Source organism: Bemisia tabaci, chromosome 10, assembly GCF_918797505.1.
Source record: "Bemisia tabaci chromosome 10, PGI_BMITA_v3".
Classification (NCBI taxonomy): domain Eukaryota; kingdom Metazoa; phylum Arthropoda; class Insecta; order Hemiptera; family Aleyrodidae; genus Bemisia; species Bemisia tabaci.
Window position 1 is genome coordinate 11692890 of NC_092802.1, and position 14451 is coordinate 11707340.

At 38.5% G+C, this 14451-nt stretch overlaps 1 protein-coding gene across 4 annotated transcripts in view; it reads left to right on the top strand.

Moving 5' to 3' along the window:
* The window catches only part of LOC109044678 (uncharacterized), a 52623-nt gene extending 38590 nt beyond the window's left edge, over positions 1 to 14033 (top strand). For 3 of the 4 annotated variants that reach the window (XM_072305024.1, XM_072305025.1, XM_019062501.2), the window contains exons 3-7: positions 188 to 357; positions 3468 to 3679; positions 4692 to 4909; positions 5557 to 5987; positions 8554 to 8692. In XM_072305024.1, the coding sequence (XP_072161125.1) occupies positions 188 to 357; positions 3468 to 3679; positions 4692 to 4909; positions 5557 to 5969 (1013 nt within the window). In that variant the 3' untranslated portion in view covers positions 5970 to 5987; positions 8554 to 8692. Of the gene's footprint in view, positions 1 to 187; positions 358 to 3467; positions 3680 to 4691; positions 4910 to 5556; positions 5988 to 8553; positions 8817 to 9612; positions 9749 to 11461; positions 11834 to 12703 lie in introns of those variants that run through there. The other variant, XM_072305026.1, reaches the window with a different exon arrangement.
* The last annotated feature ends 418 nt before the right edge of the window (positions 14034 to 14451 follow it).

Sequence of the window (14451 nt, forward strand, 5' to 3'; positions counted from 1 at the left end):
TGAAGGATCATACAGCGTTTTTTCTTCAGCACGATAGCGCGGGTAGGCGAATTATACTGTGGGTGATTATTTTGTGGGGCGAGTGGTCCCGAAATCGCTATATTTAAGTATTTACATCGTCTTTTAACTGCAGTTACCTTCACTCTCTACTTGATACTTGCATTACTAAATTTTTATTCTGTTACAGAATCATTCATCGAATCCATCCAGGACATAATGACAATTCCTGCAGCATTCCCTACAGTTATGTATTTATTTACCCTGCCTCATAGTCCGACTACGTGGTCTATATGTCTTCAAGCGAATGACGATCCGCAAAACACAGATTTATTGTTAATGGTCTTGCGCGAGTATGATGTAAGTAGTATTTTGCTGATCAACCGTAAAGTCTCACAGTCCTCAATGTATGTGAAATTAAATCAAGCAAGAATCCAAACAACTGACGAATTTTTTTAAAGAACATATATCGATGGCGTAAGTCCGCAATCACTTATCCGGTTTGCGGTGTCTGAAAATCTCCGCCTCGATGTTATTCTTATAAAGGAGAACAAATTGACATCATTCCATTGAAGTTTTTGCAGAATTTTCTTCGCACAGAGAAGTAAAATCACGGCAGTTTTCAAGAATTGCCGTTGAGTTGATTTCTGTTCACTGAAAAAAAATGGTATGCTGTTTTAGCACCTACGATGTCAATAAGTGTCTGATGATCCTAAGATGCTGCCTTGATTGCTCACGCAGTTGACATTGCATTCACAGGATGTAAAATTAACTACAAGGGCAGTAAAGGCAGCATCTTGGGATCACCAGACATATTTTTGACATCCCACGTGCTAAAACAACATATTATTTTTTTCAGTATTTAAGTAATAAAGTATGACAGAAAGTCTGCGAAGTCGCAAACCGAGTTATGTGATTGCCGACTTATACACCATCGATATGTATGTACAGTAGATCTTTTCATGCTTTGCATGATTGATCTCGAGTAATTCACTGGTAATAATTTTGAAAGGACTACGTGCAAAACGGGCCATTTGGGGCTCGGGGCGGATACCTTTGAGACTTGCCCTATTCATTCACCTAACAATGCCCCATCTTTTCCCAAAGTTCCAAGCCCCCCAAAAATTTTGGGGAGACGCGGCGGGGGGTCAAAGTTAAAAACCGGCAAAATTTTCGCGAATTTATTACTCGAAAACCAAGAAGTTTTCGAAAACGCGGTTTAAACGAGCGTGTTCAGCGTGACGAGAGCTTTCAGAAAATGTATAACATCATAGGGTTTTGTCAACTTCAGCTCGAGTTATCGCCTCCGAAGCGCCGGAACGCTCAAAAAAGACCCCTTATTTTTTCACGTTTGGGCCGATTTAAAAAAAAGCCATTTTTTTATTTTGATGAAAAACTGATATGTTGTTCCTGACTCTCTGTAGCCCCTCTGGCTCTTTACCGCATGCTGGGGAAATGTTTTGGTCGCGAGTTATAAGAGCGGAAAGCAGCGAAGGTCGGGAAAATCGGCTATTTTAAACTGCGCGCGGCGACGGATCAGGAGACATGCGGCAACAATGCGAGGTCGGCAGAGGAGTGTGATTCGCCGAACTGAGTGGGAGGGGACGTTTTCCCTCCGATCAACGCCGCGCGCGCAGTTTAAAATAGCCGATTTTCCGACCTTCGCTGCTTTCCGCTCTTATAACTCGCGACCAAAACATTTCCCCAGCATGCGGTAAAGAGCCAGAGGGGCTACAGAGAGTCAGGAACAACATATCAGTTTTTCATCAAAATAAAAAAATGGCTTTTTTTTAAATCGGCCCAAACGTGAAAAAATAAGGGGTCTTTTTTGAGCGTTCCGGCGCTTCGGAGGCGATAACTCGAGCTGAAGTTGACAAAACCCTATGATGTTATACATTTTCTGAAAGCTCTCGTCACGCTGAACACGCTCGTTTAAACCGCGTTTTCGAAAACTTCTTGGTTTTCGAGTAATAAATTCGCGAAAATTTTGCCGGTTTTTAACTTTGACCCCCCGCCGCGTCTCCCCAAAATTTTTGGGGGGCTTGGAACTTTGGGAAAAGATGGGGCATTGTTAGGTGAATGAATAGGGCAAGTCTCAAAGGTATCCGCCCCGAGCCCCAAATGGCCCGTTTTGCACGTAGTCCTTTGAAAGACGTGTCTTCTCTAATTTATGTGCATACAGGTCCGGATTAAGGGTGTGGCCACATGGGCCGCGGCCCATGGCGGCAAATCTAGAGGGCGGCAAATTTTGCAATTTTTTTAAATGTAGGTATAAAAAAATATCGGATTTAGAAAAAAAAATTACAAACGAGAAAAGGCGACAAAATCTCTCATTTCCTGAGAGTGTAGTAATTTTTAATTTTGTCGCCTTTCAGTGATACAAGAGACAGCACCTTTAATTAGTCGAGTTAAGAGAGAAACCAAACACGCAATTTGGCCTGGAACGGCGCGGCGCAGAGAGCAATGATGACGAGGACTTGAGATGAAAAGGAGAAGCCATCGGCGCGGCGATCGGCATGTACATATAACACATATCAGCGCCTACAAGACTGCAGAATACTTCACGCATTGCATCAAACACAGTGCGGTCATTGCGGTCAGCGTGAAACGGATAGCGCCTACAAAAATGCATGAATACTTCACGCATTGTGCCAAACACGGTGCGGTCAGCGTGAAACGCATGGCGCCTACAAGACTGCGTGAATACTTCACGCATTGCGCCAAACACGGTGAGGTCTGCGCGGCGCGGCGGCGGAAGTTAAAATCATTAAACCACATTCATGTTTGTTCTTTCATAATTGTTTCGTTCATTTCTTAAGAATGGAAGGCCTTGTCCACACAGAGATAAGTTTACGAAAACTTAACTTTTGCTAGTAGTGTTGACAGGGCATCCCCAAAAAATGTGTTCAACACGAGTAAACGCGTCTTATGCACCCCTCCCCCGCTGGCACGTTCACTTGATGGTTTTTATTGATGTTTCAATACGAATGAGAAGGGGGCGGCAAAATACAGGCGGCCCATGGGCGGCAAGTAGGTATATCCGGCCCTGTGTCCATAGAAAGTTATTGAAGTCTATAAACACAATGCTCAATAAAATTTCTAATAGGTATTTTTTTTTAGGTTTTGATGTGTTTGCTCTGAGGTGAGTGGCGAATTGCAAGGAATAAACTACCTTGAAATTTAAAATTTAAGTAATTGTTAAAGAAATGTTTTGAGAGAGTTAAGAATAGGTATATATTGGTTACTTTACTTGAAATGCCAAAAGAAAAAGGGTTGATCGGAGGAACGAAGGAACTTACCGTGTGTGTGTGTGTGTGTTTTTTTTTTTTTTTTTTTTTTTTTTTTTTTCAATTTATTCGTTTTTTGTGGGGTGAACAAGGGTATTTTTTGTGTGCTGTTGAACATTTTTTTATTTCGCTCCTTAATTTCAAGGAAGTATTGATGCTGATTTCTTGTAACTTTACTTACAGGAAACCAGCGAGTCATGGATTACAGGAGATTCGGTACCAGTCAAAACATGCACCCAATTAGAAATAAAAGATATTGACGGGGCTGTCTTCATTTTTCTGTTGACAAAAGATTTCAACGAGGAGCCACAAATGAACATGTATTCAATTATTGACTCGAGATTCTTTTTGAGCCAGACCTCCAGCGTGGGAAAAATTCATTTTCTTACAGTTTGGTAAGATACATACATTTACAAAAAACCTGAACGGAAGTTCTTTGTAGGTACATATAAGTCGCTTTATAGCACTCCCTGGCGCTCTTCGACTCCGAACCTCCACTGCCCCCATACATTCTTAGATACCTATACATTTTTCTAGTCTAGGTTATCGCTGAAGATGAAACTGGTTCGGTCCATTTTTAATTTCCCTGATGAAAATGAGATAATAATTTTAAAATGTTAATCCTTTGTTCACCTTTCATCATTAACAGCAACTTCGAATCATTTTAGGTGGATTAATAAAAAGACGAGTTAGTTAGTTAGTTATTATAATTTTAAGACATTCAGCGTCTCAGGCTATTAAAGTCTGCCCAGTTGTTCAGATCCTCTTAATACATACACGCAAAAAACTAGTCGATGACAGAATTTTCTTTTCGCGATGCTCCTGCAGTTTCTTTGTTATACTTACAGAACTGTTTGTTGCGTGAGAACAAAACGTCGATCGTGAGCACGGCGTACTCTGTCCTCATGAAACTACTGTTGCTGTAACAAAGAAAGTGCAGGAGCCCTATGACCAGAACTATGTTGTTTTTTTTTTTTTTCAGTATATATACTCCACTCAAACTGAGTGATAAAACGTTTAGAGTATTTCGTGCAGGAGGTACACAATTGCGTCCTCCCTCATGGTGAGATCCTAATCTAGGACTAGGACCATCCCACCCGAGAACTGCCTGAAACAACGTCATAGAATTGTTGCAACCCTAAACATTGTTGCAACCCTAAACATTGTCGCAACCCGAAACATTGTTGCAACCCTAAACATTGTTGCAACCTTAGTTTTGGCAGTAACGTTGTGACGATTTTTTCACAACCTCTTTCGGCCGAGCGGGATGTAAAGCGAGCAACTATGTTGCGTCGTAGATAAAAAACATCAATGCAATTCATCCCCCTGAAATCAGGGAGAGGGTGCAATGAATTTCAAAAGCTATGAAAAGATCATAATATTATTCCATTGATGTTTACATTTTAGGGATGAACCAAACGGCAACAATATTTTCCTTGGCATACTCTCAGGTGATAATCATGATCGATCCTTCTGTAGTTTGCACATCTATCAATGGGACTACAGTAGTTTTGCTCTATTTGACCTAATTCCAATGCATTGCGCCACCACCATAAAATCATTTCTCCTCAACTCATCTGTTTTCCTGGCAGTTTGCCATCGATGGAATGAATCCGATAAATTAGGTACGTGCCTAAAGTCTCTTTTTTTATTGCTTTCACATCAAACTTTAGTAACGCCTCTTCAAGCACATTTTGCTTACAACTTTCATGATTCAAGTTTTGAAGATCACTAAAATAATAGATTTTGAAAGTTCATGAATGGTAAATGCAGATGTTGATAATTTTCATTCTGAGTCAAAAGCGATATAATAATTTATCGTCATCTTCCGCATTCACTGAAACAGTCAATGATGTACGAATGTACCTCACATACCAGCTTTAAATTAACAAAGCAACAATTACACTGGAAAAAAAAATACATTGGATCTAGAGTCCAGACTCCAGAAAACATCGACAAGAAAAATTACTCTTGATTCAATCGGATTTTTGCTAAAATCAAGGACCAAGCCTCTTAATTTGATCGGATTTCCTTTTGATTTACCAAAAATCGATTGAATCAAGAGTATTTTTTCTTGTCAATGTTTTCAAAAGTCTGGACTCTAGATCCAGTGTGTTTTTTTTTCAAGTGATAAGTAAATATACCGACTAATATTGCTCTGTTTGAGTTCATCCACGTTTAATCTTCAACATAATTATGTACTACTTTTTGATGAAAGAAGAACCAAAAGTAAAAGAAAACAGAAGCTTTTTTTTTTGCTGTTTATGTGTAGGTGCTGGAAATCACACAACTTTGTTCAAGTTCAACGAGGAATTGCAATCTTTCGAGGTTCATCAATTGCTGTCAATGTCGAACTGTTCGAATATAGAATACTTCGAATACGCATCATCAGACTTTTCAAAACCAGAGCAGTTCTTAGTGATCACTGGCCTCCATGGTGATCAGGAAAATAGTCCCATTTCAAGAATTTACAAACTTCACGACGAGTACTTTTATCCTTTCCAAACGATTAGCCTGGATTACGTCCAACAGTGGATGATGTATGGATCTGCCGGCGAGTCAATTTTACTTGCAGCAACGAGGTACTCTGGGATTCACCTCTTTGAGTATGATGGGCGTAAATTTTCAAAAACGGACTGTTTTTTGGAGACCGCTGTTATCATCATATCTCTAAATGTACGATGAATGGGACAGAAGCTTTAGGTTAGTGGTCATTGTTTTCTCTCCAATAATTTAAAAAGATCTCCGTGCTCTTCGCTTTCTCATTAAAAACAAGGAGTCCTGAAAGTTTCTTACCTTAAGTTAGTATACCAATAGATTGCAATTCAGGACTATATAGTCCCCATTTTCAGCAATTTCCTGAAAAGCATAGGCGGTTCTACGGGGGTGCCAGTGGGTGCCGGGCACCCCCAAGCAAAAATTAAGTACGGTTACCGGAACCGTGAAAGAGGCTTTTGGGCAAGTAAACACGTCAAGAAAAAATCGTATTATGAAGCGCAAAAAATTGGCAATATTTTTATTTCATGAATTTTTTAAATCTGAAAATTGATCTAAAAAAGACCAAATTACTGCTTTTAAAGATTCTGTATTCGCTCACACTGAAAAAAATCCCAGCAATTAATTGAAAATGTTTTAAACAGAATTAATATTGATAGCCGTGTTTTACAAAGATTCTACTGTTTTTTTTTATGGTAAGAATGTAGTTTTGGTGGAAAGTTTTGCTAAAAATTTTCTACGTTGAATTTATAAGTATTTAAGTAGAAAGAAAGGAGAGAAAAAGAGAAAGGAGGGTAGGAATGGGATAAAACTTGAGGGCCGAAAATTAGGCCTCCCCTGAGCGACCGTCCCCTTTGGGGCCGGTCTCCGACATTTTCCACCTCTGGGCACCCCCAAACATGAAGGTCTAGAACCGCCTATGCTGAAAAGTAAAGGATCCCTTGTAGTAGGGGAAGTTTACAATACAATTCTGCAACTGAAAATAGTTGGAGTAGAATTTTGAAATCGTTACTACATATGGAAAATAACGTCTTCAACTTACGATGGCGGAAAAAGTATCGGTGGGAGACATAACGATCTTCCGTAAACGGCATTGAGCATCCAATAGTCTCCCATGCATAATTTCTCTGCAATACAAGGCTTAAATTACTCAATTTTTCGGATGAGGTCATTATAGAGGGTCTAGTTTATACTGATATCCCAAGTTTTAGAAATACCTACAAGTGATTCTAACTTCATTTATACATCGATCAATATCAATAGTTAGCCAATGAAGGGATGGTGCTACTTAATTTAAAAATTACGCAATTTTTTCGCAATAATGCAACTTGGGTAGTTGGATCTCCTTGGTAAAAATTGGCAGTAGAATCTGTGTTTCAAAATACCATAGACCTACGGCCGGCTGTAAGATTTCCAATAGCTTCTATAGCCGGCTACACAATTTCTTATAGCCTTTTATAGCCGATGGCGATTAAGCAACTCACAGCCAGGCGATAAAGTGTATGCTAAACGTTCACTAATTACGGATGCTAGGACTTAGTGAGTTTTTGGACACTGCTCTCTTTTTGGGCCGTAGTATCTTGATTTATTTTGCGAGGAAAGCTCCGTACTTTTGATGGATGCCTGCCATTCCTAATATATTAGAGCGCCTTCAGTTTCGTATGATACTGTGCAATACCTCTGGTGTGAAATAGTTGCTTCAAGCGCCGTGGCACGCTGCGGTGCGGCAGGCGGGCAGCCAGCGCGAAACGCGCATTGGCGCCTACAAACCTAACAGGGATACTTCACGCGTTGCGCAATGCGTGAAGTATCCCAGTTAGGTTTGTAGGCGCCAGTGCGTCGCCGCTCCGCTTTGTGTTAGGCTCTAATATTTAATCTGGCGGAGTCAGCGTTATTCAACTCATGATTTTGAAATGTTTGCACATCCTGTATGGATTATTCTCGTTTTAATTGATGAAAAAAAATATGTATTAAAGGAAAATATAATGTGTGTTTTGTAAATATTAAGGTGGTTCCGTATCAAACTTAATGATTTCCAAAGCACACGAATTTCTACACAATTTCTTATAGCCTTTTATAATCGATGGCGAAAAAGCAACAGCCAGGCGATAAAGTGTAAAGCCCGGCGATAGGAACTTTAGCCCGGCTGCATAATTTTTTATCGCTTCGTATAGCCCGGCCGTATGATTTTCTCCGCATTCTACAGCCAGCTATATGATTTTCTGTAGCCTTCTATAGCCGGCTATAAGAATTCCTATGGTATTTCGAAACGCAGCTCTTATCGCCAATTTTTACCAGGGCTCAAAACTCGTCCACGGGAATGACTGACCTACGTGAACTGGTACTGTCTTTGAAAATGCAAAATCCCAAGTAGCACTTCTCAACGGAAAAATCGCTATAGATAGCGATTTTATTGGCGATAAAATCGCCAGGATCATCAACATTTGAGCGATTATCCTCGATCTTATCTAAATCGCGCTTTTATCGCCCGCCAATTGATCGCGATATTTTCGAAATAAAAATGAATGGCGATTTAATCTCGATTTTATCGACATAAATTGATCACGATTTTATCGAATCAAAAATTGCGATGTGTAGCGATTTAATCACCTTAAATTGCAATTTTTAATGCGATAAAATCTCGATATATTGCCACCGATATAATCGCGATAACCAACCGATAAAATCGCTATTTATCGCAATCACTGCTACTTGGGATTGTCGTTCTCCACCTCATAGTTTCACCATTTCAATTATTTGGTAAAAATTCCAGTCTTGGCAGATAGAAGCAACGATGGGACGCATCCCAACGTATTCCAAATACGACTTATCAGCGCTGATATTCTAAAAAGCATAGCCGAAACGTACGATGAATGGCACTCAGAGATGACGCGTGACCTTAAGACTGTTGCTGATCAGTTAAAGCACTTGCAGGAATTACTGAGATCAGCACCACGAGTCGACTCCTCAGAAATTGTGATTGATGGAACTTTGGAGCTTTCAGCTCTTCATGGAGATCAACTAGTTTTGATCCAGGTATGGTCCCTAATAACAGGGACGGATTTCCCACAAGGCAGACCTAGGCAGCTGCCTAGGGGCGCAACGTTTTGAGGGGCGCAAAATTTTGAGACACGTGCATACTTTTTAAGGGTTCCAGAATTGAAATCAGTTAAAAAATTTAAGGACGAAAAAAGAGGCGCGAAAGAAGAATATCTGAATCTGTCCTTGTCTTACTTAAGGTTTGTAAAACCCTCGCCCCCACTGCATTAATGAGTAAAATTTTCTTTTTACTTTTTTCAACTTTTTCTCGCCTTTGTTTAGTTTGCTTTGTTTCAGTTCCCTATTATACCTTTTGAAAATTATGGTAGCACAAGAGTCATCTCAGCCACCAAATTTTTCTCTTAAATAACCGAAAAGTAGCTTTAAATTGCGTTCATCAAATGCCCGATTTTAAAAAATTTCCGGGGGAGGTGGACCCCCGAACCCCCCTTTCGGCTGGGGGTACCCCTCAGACTCCCCACACGGTCGTCTGTTCTGTAAGGGGCGTGACTATGAGATTTGCCTTGGAGCGCTAAAAAGGTAAATCCGTCCCTGCCTAATAAGTTGCATAAGTATACTTATAACCGGTGGCGTGGCGTACTTTGCGATATATAGATTGATTTGCTACTTAGACGCATGGATAAGGATCGATAAACAAGGATCTCAGCCCTGATCAAAGAAACAATTAATGTAAGATAACTGTATCAAGTAGAAAGTATCCTCAAAAAAAACAACTTCTTTCGCTCTGATAGTAAACCGATCACTAGATAAGATGTTCTGTGGAATTTTTCAGCCTGAGGGAGAGTCATTGAATGATACGCGAGAGAAGGAGTTTGCTGAGGAGCTTGAAAGTGAGCTGACTGAACTTAAAATTATAGAAACATTTGTAAACAAACTGGTTAATGGCGGAGGAAAGTTTATTGTTGACGGTAAGTGAGACTTGACAGGCTAACTTTTTAACCTGCTTTTTTTATGTTAGGTGCTGAAATTTCAATGTTGGTGACAGTTTATCGAGGGATTAATTCATAAATCTAAGAAAAATACCCTAAAAAAAGGAATGATATGTGTATTATTGATTAACCCCTTCCACCCTCCCAAAAAAAGAAAATAGAAGAAATTTGTTTAAACCATGAATAGAGTAAGATAGGAATCTTTTCACGACTGAAGGCTTTTAGTCATGTAAATTGTCGAAAAATAACTAGGGGGAGGGGGAATCAAGTGTTCAAAGTTTCTACTAGGGTCTTCAAAAAATTCGAGTATTTTTCCCTAACCTCATTTCGGAAAAATTGAAAAGCACCGCTTTGAAAAAAAAGTGGACTTTTTCATGTTGCACATCCTGAAATTTATAGTATATGTATATCCACCACAATTCATCGCTTGGTTGCAGTTCACACACCAGTGCAGCAAATTAAATTAAAGTTTGAACGTGGATTTAGTTACCTTTAAAAAGAACAAAGAAAGAATAAAGTAGTTTTCTTTCTTTGTTCGTAGAAGAAATTCGTACCTTATATAGTGGTCCATTGCTAAAATGTTATCGGTAGTAATTTGCGGGATTAACATCCGCGTTGCCTTAATAGAAATGTTTTTGTTGGAAAATTTGCACCATTTGGCAACGCTACTGAAATACAACACGGCTCATTCCGACTCCGAGGATTTCATGGTAAACTCGATTGTAAATGCAACGTAGAAAATCCTTAAGAACTAACAACTGCAGTCATGCGTGGTGCCTGAGAAAATCAGAGTGCCTGCAATTTTTCGTGTGTGCAACACGGACATCCCGAGAACACGAATAGTTGTATTCAGACCTGAGCATTGAATAAACCGGAGCACCTTCAATTTTTTTCGGTCCTGATCCCAAAATGTGTCACTCATTGCTTTCGTATGTCGTCCATTCACGGACGAAAGAACGTAACTCCATTCCAAGTTTGCCAAATTGACTCAAACAATTAATTAATATTACAAAAATGTACATGAGCAATTTTTATCAAAAAATTTTTATACATGAAATCTGAGGAGGAATCAGTGAAATTTTCAGGAATGACAGCAGCTTTCCCGGTCAATGAGCAATTTACGAGGGGAAATTTCGCAAAATTGCAACTGCACTGGAAAAAAACTCGCTTGGATCTAAAGTCCAGACTCTTACTAACATTGACAAGAAAAAATACTCTTGATTCAATTCGATTTTTCCTTGAATCGAAGAGCCGAGCCTCTTTATTTAGGCGGATTTCTTTTTCATTCCGACAAAAAGTCCAATTGAATCAAGAGTATTTTTCTTGTCAATGTTTTTAAGAGTCTGGACTCTAGATCCATATGCGACTTTTTTCCAGTGCACTGTAAAAAAAAAAAAAAACACATTTTATCTAGAGTCCAGACTCTTGAAAACATTGACAAGGAAAAATACTCTTGATTCAATCGGATTTTTGCTTGAATCAAAACGAATTTCGCTTAAATTAAGAGGCTTGGTTCTTGATTTAAGCTAGATTCTGATTGAATCAAGAGCACTTTTTCTTGTCGATGTTTTTAAGAGTCTGCGGACTCTAGATCCAATGTGTTTTTTTTTTCCCAATGTGGGTGTTTTGTTCTTTCGTGAGGGAAACGACGTAATACGCATTTTTAAGTTCTGCTGCTTGATTCTGTTTTAGGCGACTTGTTCTTGGACCAATTTGAGCTGAACTGCATCGAGGAATGCGACTTGAACATTTTATCGATCACAAATTTAAATGGCGAGGATTTCGATACCCTTATTGATAACACCGTTAACATAGACAGCCCAGGCAGTTATAACGCTCTCAACTTTGAGAACATAGCAGTCTCCCTCAATCTTAACACGGTGTCCATCAACGGACACACGGCCACAAGTCTTGTCCATCAAGGAAGAGATAATTTGTTCAGAAATGGTTTGCGGTTGGATTCGATTGCTATCTCCGACAAACTGAGTGTTCAGGGAACGATCAATGGAATTAAGATGGACTCACACTCAGTTTTATTGGTTTCTGGTGATCAGACTCTTAATGGTGAGTGGTAGATGGAGCCTGGTATGGGTTAATACAGGGTGTCCTAAAAGTCCATACGGAGTACGGGGGGGGGGGGGGGGGGGGGGGGGGTACGGACTTTTGGGACACCCTGCATAATAATGTATCTTAGAAAACTGTTCTCTCAGAATAATATCGTCTTCTAAGGAACAATATCGATAGCTGAAGTGCGGAAATGCGTATCTCCATTGCAACGTTGCCGAATTCATGTTATACTTTATTTTTTTATGGAAAACTAGTTACCATAATTTTTTGAGAACTCCCTTGATTTTTCTTCCACCTAAGCAGAATAACTTCTGCATATATCTCAAGCTGTAAAGTTGGGTTGGTTCTCCTCGAAAAAGTAAAAAATAGGAGCATCGAGCTGATTGTTGAAATTGATATACAAAGCCATAGACATAGAAGACATAGGGGGTATGGAACGATCCTTTTTTGGGGTGTTTCAAAATTTGTATTCCTCTGTATAACTCCTCAGTGGTCTCAGTCTATAGAGAAAAAAATCATCTGCTTGAATAATAATAAATATCTGAAAGAGTTCATGGGACTTTAATTTATTTTGTTTAAGATAGAAATTAGCGGTTAGTCATTCTGAGTGACTAATTTTGAGGTGGCATAAACTCCTGAGCATTTGAGATTGAATTTCGTTGTGGTAAAAGCCTTGATCGAATTTTTCAACTTTTGATGTATTTTTATTAAATTTGCACGAATGTTACCTATCTCTCAACTTTTTCATCCGCGTGATACCCCTCCAACATATTTGCATGAAATCTGTAGAGATTATTTTAAGAGGAGAGAAAATACTTTAAGAGAAATTTTGAGAAAATTTTTAATTCTTTCCTTGTGTTGTTTTAGGTTCTCTAATTTTCAAAGAAGGAACTGCCGAAACTTTATACTGCGTTCAGAACTTACGGAACAATTCAAATATCAGTGATTGTTGTGGTAGAAACTAAGAATAAGCCTATGGACACAAAGCTCCACACACTATTCCGTCAACTCAATTTTTCTCGCATCTGAAAACTACCATCTGCTAGTTGTAACAGAATTATTTTACTCTGGAAATTAATTTCAAAATGTTCGGAGATCATGGTCTCAATGGCAGAAAATATAAGTTAGGAAGTGAAAATTGAGACCTTAATCTCAGTTAAAAATTATTTTGCTGTATCTATGAAAATATGTAGTCTAGTTATTTATTGTTTTAGTTGTTAATAATGTACCTCAACTTATCTAGTCAAAAATTTGTCTTTTCTTAGATTGATTTTGAAAATTAGTGGAAGGTATAGTATCTGAACATTGGAGTAATCATTGTTGTGCGCTGCTTTAATGATTATTTTGTTAAATATGTTTACTCATGGATGATTTTTTTTTCATTTAAATATTTATTTCTAAATCCTCCAAAACTGCACATCGATAAGAGTCAATATTCCTATCAGACCACATAGAAGATTAAGCTGAAAGAAAGGACAAGAAATACTGCAGGCTTTTCGAGGGAAAAAACTGTATTTCCAAAAATAAAAAAAGGAAGAAAAATCGCTGTTAAAGAAGATAACTTTCTTTTTGTAAATTCAGTAATCAATTACACATAACACGTTTTAAGAATCAACATCAGTCCAATTAAGCAAGTTAAATCTTAGGGAGGATTATTTTTTAAAAGAGTCAGTACCAATTCATACACACTCTCCTTGAATCAAATTCTTGAAATCCTATCCACATGTACAACGTTTTTTTTATTGCGAACTTACGGATTGGAATAGGTGTCCCCACCCTAAAGGAGAGGAACCATACAAATTAAAATTATAATGGTACCAGGGGAGAATTGGGCACTATCAATGCATGAACATCGAGATATCCAACTTCTAAAATGTCGAGTTGTGATCAAAATCGGATGAAAAATTATTCCGAGAATCAAACTTACTCTCTAGATAATATTTATTTATTTTATATTATAAATCCATATTCGCTGGGTATAAATACCCCCTTTTAAGAAAAAAATTAAAAAGGCCTTATTTTCTCCTGCTCTATCCCCTCTCCTAAAAATTAACTTTTGAAAACCCATCCTGTAAATTTTTCGAATTCATGCTCTCCAGCACTAAACTCAAAATCTAACCAAACACTGGAGATCTATTGATGGACTTTTCGCCGCGATTAAGTATTCAATTATTCTCTTTTATATTCTATTTTTCTTCTAATCCTGTAAATACATTCTAAATTTTTACAACTACTTTCCAAATGTGTTTCTTTTTTTTTTTGTAGCAAACTTTCTAACCTAACTGCAGAGGTGTTAATAGCCCTAGTTGCTATGGTACCGCTCTAAAATCAACGAATATTAGTACTACTACATTAATTTATCTCTTAAAACTATACATTCTTACAAATCGGGGTCATGGGGAGTGAGAGTCTCACGAAAGGTCCAGAGTTGCGGGCCGATTATTGAAATTGATAGACAAAGCTATAGACAAAGAAGCCAAAAGAGATAAGGAGGGATCCTATTGGTGGAAACAGGTGGTTGCAATGGACAAAGGAGGTAGGTAATAGACAAAGTAACGGCAACCCACGAGGGACCCTATAGATAGTACTAGTACATCATCTTCTTCCTTAGTCTA